Genomic DNA, 12020 nt, shown 5'->3' with positions numbered 1-12020 from the left:
TCCCACATGAAGATTCAACAATCATCCATGTCTAGCTATTTATACAATCTTGCATTATTTGTTCTCTTGAAAATCTAAGAGCGCGTTAACTGTTTTTATTTGAAATATTAGAATAAATAAAAAATTTTATTTCAGTATATTTTATATAATAATAGTTATTAATATTTATTAGTATTTAACATTTAACATATTTTGATAACATATTATAAAACAAAGCCGTTTTTCATTCTTTGACCAATTTTCAAATTTGAGTTTGGCGGTTCATCTAGGTTCAACATGAGAAGTGCATTAGTGACATTTTATTATTTATTATGATAGAGAAAAAAGACTAACCAATTAATCAAGCAACACGTAGTCAATATTTATTAATGAGTCAATTCCTTCTCAATAAAGACATTTAATACCAAAGTAAAAAAAAAAAAAAGGTTGTTGTCACAACTATATTATATATAGGTTTTGATAACATTTATCCTAATAATACGTTTTAAAATTTAATTTTGATGCATTATCAGTATAAAATAATTTTATATATATATTTAATTTATGTAATATCACATCAATAAAAGTAATTACTTTTTTATATTGATCGCATAAATAATTATTTAAAAAAATTGATGTAATTACACGACTGTATAAAATATTTTACACTATAAGTATATCAAAATTAAGTTCTTTTAAAAATATAAAAAATATTTTATTAAAAGTTATTGAAAACAAATATTTTTTTATTTGTAATGTATTGAATACATACAAAAATTTATATTATTATGTTGTTAAAATGTGTTCTTAGAACACAAAATAGCTAAATTCATTATATGTTTAGAATAAATTACTATTTTGATCCTTGGTGTTTGGATTAAATTCTAATTTAGTCTTTAGATATCTTATTTATCTTCCGAAAAATTTCAAATGAGTTTAAGGTTGTCTCAAATTAAATTTGACATAAATAGATAATGAAATAAATAATGTAGACGTTTAATAACAATATTAGTTAAGTTATATATTTTTTATTTTCATAAATTTTAACAATTAATCATTAATATTTTAAAATCAAAGTAAAAGTTTTTAAATTTATGATCCTTGATTGATTGATTTTATTTACGTACTAAAATTTAATATTATTGACTTTTTAATATACTAATTATTCATATTAAATTTAACAATGAGATAATATTTAATTAATTTAAAATTTTTTAAAATTAAAATAAAATATTTAAAATATTAAAAATTAAATTAAAGATAAATCCAAATATTAAAAACTAAAACAATATTTTCTCATAATATCTTCAAATAAAGTCAAGGATAAGAAAAGCCTGAAATAAATTTCAGTTAGAAAGTATATGGATGAGACAAGAGGGCATTTGAAATAAAAATCTACTCATTGATACTTAATAATTTTAATGAAAGGATGTGATGGAAATATTTTTGAAATATTGGGAACAAAATTAAAATTTTGAACAAACATGGACGCCATTTAGTGTGCTTTTTTCTTTTGTACGAAACACAACATTATTAAAGAAACATTATTCTTTCTTAGTGAATAGATATACACCTTCAATTTATTCAATTATTTTTGCACCTATTATTATTTAATACTCTTCATGCTTTAAATTATTTATATTTTGAAAAATATTAATTCATTATAAACATTTATCATTCTTTGCTAGAAACAACATTAGTCATATTGCCATTTTCATAAAAAGGAATAAAAAATAAATAAAAAAGTGAATCTTTAACATTTATTTTGTTTTGTTTTGCATGTACGTTTGGACCATACAGCCCAAATTTCATAAAAAGGAATAAAAAAGTGAATCTTTAACATTTATTTTGTTTTGTTTTGCATGTTCGTTCGGACCATACAGCCCAAATTAAGAGTGAACTATAAATTTGGTGTCTGTCTATTTTAAAAAATGACAAGGTAACTCCTCAAAATAAAAATAATCCACTTCGATTTCTATCTTTTAATTCCGTCACACAATGTGGTCTTTGTAGATTATTTTCTGACAAAACTTGACGGAAAATGCTGAACTGTCACGTTTAAAACATCACCGATCACATGAGCTTGCTGTCGTGTTCATTCAGTGCCTAGTTGGACAAGTTCAAATGAATGGAAGCTTAGTTGCCCACATCCTTCACTCTAAAAACGATATCGTTTGTGCGGAAATTAACGCTTCAGTTGCTTCTCAAACGTTGTATTTCCATAAAATTCCATCAACGAGTCTTCACATTTACAAGAAAACGTAGCAGATGCATGAGCAACAGTAAGGAGCATGCGTTGAGTTTCATTAGTGGGAATGGAAGAGAAAGTTTTAAAGAGGATGGTAGAAGTGCTATAGACATATCTGCAGGAAGTGTTGGTGCGCCGAAGAAGAAGAAGATGTTCATTACTTCACGATGTCATTGTGGGGCGCATGCAATACTGTTTCTCTCCTCAATAGAACTAAACCCTAATAGGTTATTTTATAGATGTCCACACTTCAAAGTAATCTCAAATTTAATTTAAGTTTCTTTGATTTTAACTCCTTGTGATATCTTCTTAGTGGTGGATATATTGTACAGAGTCAACACCTCATTGCAAATACTTTGCACGGTTGGATGATTATGTTGCATCATTTGATGAGTTATCCAAAAATTCTCCTTTTATGGAGGGTTGGAAGCTAGATCAAAATCAGATACCTGATGCTGCTATTGTTGATGCTGAAAAACTCAGTGAACTAGAGAGTAGAGTTATTGGGTTAGAATATGAAGCTAAAAGTTGTAATGCCAATAGTGGTACTAGTAGCGTTAGTGTTAAAGTTATAGTTATTGCTTTTGTGGAATTGTAATCTCAAAATTTATTTAAGGCATTTGGCTAGTATGAAATCTTATGTGATACTAGATTTAAAGTGTATGTTGTTTTAAAAAGTGTATGTTGTTTAAGGTATTTGGAGTAAAGTATATGTCTACTGTTCGGTGGTCGGATTCCGGACAGGTCGGGTATACAGGTGGAAAGATGGGTAGGTGAGGACGCCTTAACTTGGGTCGCACTGGTAGCGGACTAGCCGAGCTGGCGAGCACTTGAGCTGGTGAATGGACGAAGGGGGGTGCCACCTGCAAAGACACTCCGACGCCTAAGTCAGAAATCGTACAAGCAGGGGAAGGGATGTGTAAGGTAACATACCTCGGGGGAAGAGCCAATCTTCCCCTTATATACATGTCAGTAGTGGGCCCCCTTATGGGACAGGCCCATATTTCCAAGGACGCTGTCTTGCGGCCGTGTGTGTGTGCCGTACAGGACGCGTGTCCGGGTCGGTTGAAGGGCGTCTATCCGGGTCGGGTACTGCTTGGGTCGGGTCGGCCCAAAGCTGATTCTGGGCCGGGCCGTAACAGTGCCCCCACGCGCCAATGGTAGTCGTGGAAGCTACCAATGGCGTGTCGTCTTGCACCTCGTCTGGTCGGCCGCTCGTGGGGAGGGTGTGCCCCCAACGCGCGTCTCTTGATTGCTCAGACAACCGTTCCATCGCTTCGTTTCCTGCGCCGAGCATTGAATGCTCATAATGGGGTAAAAACCCCGTTTGAAAAGACTATTTTGCCCTTGGCGGTTTCGCGCTTTGGAGGCCGTTTTTAAACGATTGATTTTGATGTTTCTATACTTTTTTACACTCCTTGCTCTTCCTTTCTTCCTTCCTGCTACAAGATTTCAAGGTGTTTGCTGTGGTGCCTCCGTTCCTGCATTTTCTCCAGATTCGCAATCATCCTTTTTCCCTCAATTTAGGTAAATCTCGAATCATTCCCCTCTTTATGCATTATTTTTGGTATGCTTGTTGCCTTGGTTCTTTGGATGTTACTGTGCAACTTTTTAGTCACGAGTAGACGTGTTAGGGGGAAAAGTACCATTCCAGGGTAGGTTTTTCTCGCTCTTTTAGCCATTTTAGTCTTGTTTGGTCTTAGTCGGGAAGTCGTGAGGGCGGTGCGTGTGTTCGGCTTGAGCAACCGATCTCTTAGACTAACTGGATGGTACCCCCATGTAGGTATGGCTCGCACGGTCTCTCGGGCATCCGTTAACCCCGCGGCGTACGACCAATATGCTTGGGTCGTTTCCGATATAAGGGAATCACCCAACCAAATGGGCGAGGAGGAGCTCACCGAGTTCCGACAAGCCGGGTATTTGTGTGGCGGGACTGATGAGGAGGCCAATTACGACGCCTTCGTCCCGGCTGCTCACGCGCGGTTGTATGAAATCAACTTCCAAACCCGCCAAGTCGCCGACTGGATTTGGTTCTACAAGGCCATGTTCACTCAAGTCGGAGTTCGCATTCCGTTCTCAGCCTTTCAAATGGCGCTCTTAAACCGAATTTCTGTGTCACCGTCGCAGTTGCATCCAAACAGTTGGGCTTCGATCCGCTGTTTCGAGATGGTTTGTGAATATCTTGACCTGCTGGTGTCTGTAGATGTCTTCCTCTTTTTCTTCACCCTCACGAACCCTTCCAAGGAGGGGAAACATAAGAAAGGGTTTATGTCCTTCCGGGCTGCTCAGGGTCGGAAGATTTTCGGCTTGTTCGAAGATTCTTACCATGGGTTTAAGGACAAATATTTTAAGGTCCGTCCGGCCAAAGGTCGTCACCCCTTTTGGTTGTCTTTGGAGGGGGTAAGGCTCATCCCGACTTATTGGAGCTTCGGGGCAGGAGCCAATAGTTTTATTAAGGTACTTTATAAAAACATGTCGGAAGTAGATCAACAGATTGCCGAGGTGCTAAACGCAGTTTTTGGGAAGAACCCGGTAAATCCCCACCTCCTCATGGGTGACCGGGAGTCCGGCCGTAACTATATTTGTGAGAAGCCTTTTACTTTTCCCTTTGCATTTTTTCTTTTTGTTGATATTGCGTGACGACTAACCGACCTTCCTCGTTTTCTCGCAGTGGATATGTCTGCCTCGGTGACAGGTCTTTCCGACTTGTTCCAAACTTTTCTCGGTGGTGGCGATGATGAGGAAAGTGACGAGCAACCGGCCACCGAGGGACCCGATGCTCCGGAGACTAAAGACGTTCCTGAGCAAAAGGCTGCGACCGATGGGATTGGTATCTCGACTCAAGGTGCCGCGGTCGAGAGCGGCAAGGTCGTCCATGCCTCCCCCATCCACGAGGTAGTAGGAACTGGCGGTCCCGTTCCTGGCCCAGATGTTGAGGTGGAAGAGGTCCCCAACCCAAAGAAGAGAAAGAAGGCCTCCACGGCGTCATCTAGCCCTGAGGGCGTTCTTACCGTCATGGAGAGGAACTTTGACGCCGGTAAATTCATCGATTCCGAGCTGATCCCTGGTACCGAGGAATATTTCCACGAGTCATCCCTCGCCGGACAGGCGAGGTGGATGTATCGCACTCTCTTGCGTGGGGCCGTGATAGCCCGGAAGGCCGAGTTCGAGCTGTCCGGGATGGAGTCTCTCCGCAGGAGGTTGGAGGCTGCTGGGAAGGCCAATAACGAATTAAAAACAGAAGTGGAAACTCTCCGGGAGCAGGTGACTCAGTCTTCGGGAAAGTTGGATGCCGCCGAGAAGAAGGTCACCACTGCTGAGCAGAAAGCTGCCGCCGCTGAACAAAAGTTATCGGCCGCCGAGAAGAAACAAAAAGAGTCGGACGCAACGATTGAACATTTGCTCGAGCGTGAGATGGCTCTGGAAGGACAGGTCGGCGCAGCGCAAAAGCGGGTGGCCGAAGTTGAAGAAGAAAAGCGGGCCGTGGAGGCCGAGCTGTCGACATGGAAGTCGAAGTATAAAGATGTCGTGAAGCAGGGTAAGGCTGCGATCTTGGGTACTGAGGAAGCCCTCAAAGCTCAAATTAAGATTGTTGCTCCTGAGTTCGACACGTCGGCAATCGGGGTCCGCAAGGTTATTCTTGATGGCAAGGTCGTCGATGTCCCTAAGAAGTGAATTTGTGTTTACAGCTTTCGTGTAGCCGCTTTGTTATGACTTGTAAACTATTTTAATTTTAGCCGTTTTTGGCTTGCGAACAGTTTAACGCTTTTGGTGTTTAGCCGTTTTATGTTGGCTTTTTATCAACGACCGTTCTATCGTTTGCTCGTGTTGTCGTTTCTTTTAACCGTTTTTTGGTTTATCGTCTTCGCTTATATCAATGGCTCATGGCCTTTTGCGTTGTCGTTATGATTGTGATTGACGGGTTCCCGGGGTGATCAGTCCCAGGGACGTATGTCGTCGTTGGACGTGGTGGTTTACCTGGAAAATTAAGTGACAAAATAGGAGAGAAAATTTGCACAAGTATATATTATTCGGTAATTGTGTAAAGGACAGATAAGTCGCTGTTCAAAAGATAAATTTGTGAGGTGACCACTTAGCTATCCTGGTCGGTTAGTCGGGTCTCCTCCTAGGAGTAGAATCTTTTTAGGTTGTCCGCATTCCATGTTCTCGGGACCTCCTTGCCATCGAGCCTTTCTAACTTGAAGGCTCCTTTTCCCATCACCTTCTTTACTCTGTAAGGGCCTTCCCAGTTTGCCGCTAGCTTGCCTTCACCGAGGGTCGGCAGGCCGATATCGTTCCGTCTCAGGACGAGGTCGTCAGGTTCAAAGTCCCTCTTGAGCACTTTGGTGTTGTAGCGCAGAGCTATTCTTTGTTTTAGCGCTGTTTCCGTCAAATGGGCCATCTCCCGGGCTTCATCTATCAGGTCTTTTTCTACAGTTTCCTCTACTCCTTTCAAAAGCAATCGCGGACTCGGTTCACCGATCTCCACGGGTATTACTGCGTCCACCCCGTATGTTAGTCGGAAAGGGGTTTCCTTGGTGGAGGATTGCTCGGTTGTTCGATAAGACCAGAGGACCGATGCCAGCTCGTCGGCCCAGGTACCCTTTTTGTTGTCCAACCTCTTCTTTAGCCCTGAAAGGATAACTTTGTTGGCGGACTCCACTTGTCCGTTCGTCCGAGGGTGTTCTACCGAAGAGAACCTTTGCCTTATACCTAGGCCGTTGAGGAATTCTGTGAACTTTTTGTCAGCAAATTGTGTGCCGTTGTCCGAGATGACGGCTTCTGGTATCCCGAACCGTGTTATCACCTGCCTCCACATGAATTTTCTGCAATTGGCCGAGGATATGCTGGCCAACGGTTCGGCTTCTATCCATTTGGTATAGTAATCGATTGCCACTATGAGATATTTGACCTGCCCGGGGCCGACGGGGAAGGGCCCTAAGAGGTCGATTCCCCACTGAGCGAACGGCCGGGAAGTCGTCAGCAAGCTCAACTCGTTTGCCGGTGCCTTGGCAAAGTTGGCGTTCTGTTGGCACTTTATGCATTTCTTGACAAACTCTTTGGAATCTGCCATCATCGATGGCCAGTAGTACCCAGCTCGGATCAACTTCCTCGCTAGGGCTTTCCCTCCGATGTGGTGCCCACAGCAGCCCTCGTGGACTTCCCTGAGGACGTAGTCCGTTTGGTCGGGGTGTAGGCACTTCAGTAGGGGTTGGCTGAGCCCCTTTCTGAACAGCTGTCCTTGGATGACGGCGTATTTGGCCGCTTCCCTCCTTAACTTCACCGCATCCTTTTCGTCGCCAGGGACTTGGCCGTGTTCTAAGTAGTTGGTGATGGGGTCTAGCCATGAAGGACTTAGGGTCGTTATGTGTAGTGTGATCGCGGGTTCCCTTGTCATGCCTTGGATGAGAGACCGGTTTCCCTCTCCTGGCTTCGTGCTGGCTAATTTTGATAGAAGGTCTGCTCGTGTGTTCCTTTCCCTGGGTACATGCTGGATCGTGACCTCGTCGAACTTTTGGCTCAAGCTTTTGACCTTTTCCAAGTACTTCTGCAACAAGGGGTCCTTGGCTTGGTAGCTGCCGTTCACTTGGGAAGTGACGACTTGGGAATCGCTGCATACTTCCAATCTTTTTGCGCCGACCTCTGTTGCTAGGGTTAAGCCTCCAATGAGGGCTTCGTATTCTGCTTGATTGTTCGAGATGGGAAACTCGAATCTGACCGACTGTTCGTATACGACCCCGTTTGGACTTTCTAGGATGATCCCGGCTCCTCCATAGGTCTGGTTGGAGGCTCCGTCCACATGGAGCTTCCACCGTGTGCCTATGTCTTCGCCTGGATCTCCTGCTACTTCAACCAAAAAATCCGCCATGGCCTGCGCCTTGATGGCTTGCCGGGGCTCGTATCGTATCTCATATTGAGAGAGTTCGATGGACCAAGTCATCATTCTTCCCGCCAGGTCGGGCTTTTGGAGAACTTGCCTAATCCCTTGGTCTGTCCTGACGACCACTTGGTGACTCTGGAAGTATTGCTTCAACCTTCTCGAGGAGGTTAGGAGCGCTAAGGCTAGCTTCTCCAACTTGCTGTATCTTAATTCTGCTCCCTGCAGAGCCCTGCTTATGAAGTAGACTGGCTGTTGGGTTTTTCCGTCCTCCCGTACTAGCACTGCGGCCAGGGCTTCGCTTGTTATGGCGAGATACAGGTATAGTGGTTCCCCGTCTCTTGGCTTCCCGAGAACGAGGGGTGCCGCCAAGATTTCCTTGAAGTGTCGAAAGGCTTCTTCGCACGCTGGTGTCCATTCGAACGCCATCCCTTTCTTCATGAGGTTAAAAAACGGCAGGGCCTTTGCCGCTGAGGCTCCGAGAAACCGAGAGAGTGATGTCAACCTTCCTGCCAACCTCTGGACGTCCTTGATACATCCCGGGCTCTTCATCTGAAGTATTGCCTGGCACTTCTCCGGGTTAGCCTCTACCCCTCTTTGAGTTATCATGAATCCCAGGAACTTGCCGGCTTCCATGGCAAAGGCGCATTTGAGGGGGTTCAGCCTCATGCCATGTTGACGGAGGGACGCAAATACGCTTGCCAGGTCGTTTAGGAGGTCATCAGGTCGTGTTGTCTTTGCCAGGATGTCGTCCACGTAAACTTCGACCGTTTTTCCTATGAGGTTGTGGAATATCCTGTTCATCAGCCTTTGATACGTTGCCCCTGCATTTTTCAAGCCAAATGGCATTACCTTATAGCAGAACGTTCCTCCTGGCGTTATGAACGCCGTTTTGTCCTCGTCTGGTCGGTGCATCGGTATCTGATTGTAACCAGAGTAGGCATCCATGAAACTCAGATACCGGTACCCCGCCGCAGCGTCGACGAGTGCATCTATGTTGGGGAGTGGGAAGCAATCTTTGGGGCATGCTTTGTTAAGGTCAGAGTAGTCCACGCACATTCTCCACCTGCCATTGTGTTTTTTCACTAATACCACATTTGAGAGCCACGTCGAGTAGTCTACTTCCCGTATGAAACCTGCCTCTAGGAGGCCGGCCGTTTGCTTGGCTACCTCCTCTGCTCTTTCTGCCGACATCTTTCTTCTCCGTTGAGCCACTGGGCGTGCTTCCGGCTTGACGGCTAGGTGATGTGAGATGATTTGTGGATCTATGCCTGGCATGTCAGCTGGCGTCCATGCGAACAGGTCTCTGTTTGCCCTTATCATTTCAATTAAAGGCTCCTTCAGCTCATGTGGGAGGTTCTTGTTAACGAATGTGAACTTCTCCCCTTCGTCCTCGATGCTAAATTTCTCCAGGTCCCCTTCTGGTTCCGGCCTCGGCTTGTCCTCTACTCTGGCATCAAGGTCGGCTAGAAATACGCCAGATGCTTCCTTGGACTTCTTTCTAAGGGAAAGGCTGGCGTTGTCACAAGCGACCGCCGTCTCGAGGTCTCCCCTTATGGTCCCTATGGATCCATCATCGGTGACAAACTTCATAACTAACAACCTGGTGTTGATTATGGCTTCAAAATCGTTGATTGTTTTTCTTCCCAAGATGATGTTGTAGGCTGTGGAGTCTCGAAGGATTACGAATTCGGCCATCGCCGATCTTCGGCCTTGTATTTGTCCTACCGAGATCGGTAGCGAAATAACTCCGTCTGGTTTGATGAAGTGGTCGCCTAACCCGATGACCCCGTGCTGGTGGGTCGTTAAGTCGGCATCCTTTAACCCCAGTGCGTCGAACACGTTGCGGAACATGATGTTTGAATCAGCTCCAGTGTCGACAAGGATCCGTTTGACGAGGCCGGTTCCCACCCTGGCCGTTATGACCATGGGTGGGTTTTCCGGGGCGTCGCTGAACCATTGGTCTTCTGGGCCGAAAGAAATGGATGGAGGTTTTTTGGTGTTTTGCACTGGTTGAGATGAGATCGCCAGAATCTTGGCGTCCTTCTTGTGTGCCGACCGGGACTTTGGTGCGGCGTTTTTTGCCGTTACCACGTTTATCACAGTGAGGCCATGGTCTCTATCTTCGGGCTCCTGTCGCCGCTTGGCCGAGCGTGTCTTGCCTTCCTCGTCCTGGTCGCGATAACGCCTTCTCGGCTCCCTGATGAGGTGGGAGAACGCTGCTAGCTTCCCTTCCCTTATCGCCTGTTCCAATGCATCCTTTAGGTCGAAACAGTCCTGTGTTTGATGGCCATATCCCTTATGGTAGTCACAATAAAGGTTCTTGTTTCCACCTGTGCGGTCCTTGAGTGGTCGGGGCTTCGGAAGAATTCCTTTCTCAGCTATTTGTTGATAGACTTCCATAATGGGGAGGGTGAGTGGAGTGTAGTTAGTGAACTTTCCGACTCGAGGGAACGGCCTAGGAGCTTTGTTCGATGCCTCCTCCCTAACCTTTTCTTTTGCTCTCTCCCCGTCGCCACCGGACTGCCGGGTCTGGCCGTAACCGGACTGCCGCTTATTGGCTGCCACGACCCGGCTGACTTCCTCGTCGTTTATGTACTCTTTGGCCACCGTTTGGATTTCATGCATCGTCCAAACCGGCTTCGTGGTAAGGTGTTTCCGGAAGTTCTCGTTGAGGAGGCCGTTCGTCAGGCATAGACTGGCCACCGAGTCGGTCAGGCCGTCGATTTCCAAGCATTCGTCGTTGAACCGATCTAAGTACCTCCTGGTCGGCTCTCCCTGTCTCTGGGTTACCCCGAGGAGGTTGATAGGGTGCTTGGCCTTCGCTATTCGCGTTGTAAATTGAGCCAGAAACGCGCGGCTGACGTCTGAGAAACTGTAGATGGAACCTTGAGGGAGGCCATTAAACCATCTGATCGCCGGTCCTGCTAAGGTCACCGGGAAGGCGCGGCACCTTACTTCGTCACCTACTCCCTCTAGGTTCATCCTGGCCTCAAAGGCCGTGAGATGTTCCAGAGGATCTTGAGTTCCGTCATACCTCATGTCCGTTGGTTTGTCGAAGTGTTTCGGCAACCGGACCTCGAGGATAGATCGGTGGAACGGCGTGACACCCATTATCACGGGTTGTCGTGTTTTCTCAGATTTCCCTTCTCCGTCCTCACGTCGTCTTGTCGTGCGGCGAATTTGTCTGCCGCGGGAGTAGATGACTGTGTCATTCCGTCTTCTCGGAATGGGTGATTCCTCTTGCGTGTCTTCTGCTTCCATCCGGGATGCAGATATACGTCGTGAGCGGCTTCGGTGAGAGCTCTCTTCTTCCTCGCCCCCGGGAGACGGGGTGTAGCTTGGATCGGTAGACCATCCATCCCTCTCCCGGTCGGCTAACTGTCGTTCTAGGTTCTGGACTCTGTGGCGTAGCTCCTGCATTATTATGGCGCTATCGCCGCCCGTTCCTCCGAATGGTCGGGTTGTCGCATGTCGCTGGGGGGATCTCCGGCCTCCCCTTTGTGAGGCGACGGAGGCTGCCCCTTCCGCTCCGGCTGCTCGAGCTCGGTCGCCGGGACCTGGCACGACTTCCATTCAGGCAAAGAAGTCCCCACAGACGGCGCCAATGTTCGGTGGTCGGATTCCGGACAGGTCGGGTATACAGGTGGAAAGATGGGTAGGTGAGGACGCCTTAACTTGGGTCGCACTGGTAGCGGACTAGCCGAGCTGGCGAGCACTTGAGCTGGTGAATGGACGAAGGGGGGGTGCCACCTGCAAAGACACTCCGACGCCTAAGTCAGAAATCGTACAAGCAGGGGAAGGGATGTGTAAGGTAACGTACCTCGGGGGAAGAGCCAATCTTCCCCTTATATACATGTCAGTAGTGGGCCCCCTTATGGGACAGGCCCATATTTCCAAGGACGCTGTCTTGCG

General features: G+C 46.0%; 1 protein-coding gene across 1 annotated transcript; it reads right to left on the bottom strand.

The window, feature by feature from the left end:
- Window positions 1-6101: 6101 nt before the first annotated feature.
- LOC140174715 (uncharacterized) lies at window positions 6102-11681 on the bottom strand. Its single transcript, XM_072200215.1, has 3 exons — window positions 9242-11681; window positions 6410-8881; window positions 6102-6205 (listed from the first exon to the last, which is right to left on the bottom strand). The coding sequence occupies exons 1-3, from the start codon at window positions 11679-11681 to the stop codon at window positions 6102-6104; spliced, it is 5016 nt and encodes a 1671-aa protein (XP_072056316.1).
- Window positions 11682-12020: the final 339 nt, after the last annotated feature.

This window comes from Arachis hypogaea, chromosome 8 (assembly GCF_003086295.3).
Source record: "Arachis hypogaea cultivar Tifrunner chromosome 8, arahy.Tifrunner.gnm2.J5K5, whole genome shotgun sequence".
NCBI classification, from domain to species: domain Eukaryota; kingdom Viridiplantae; phylum Streptophyta; class Magnoliopsida; order Fabales; family Fabaceae; genus Arachis; species Arachis hypogaea.
This window is presented reverse-complemented; position numbering and strand designations above follow the sequence as displayed.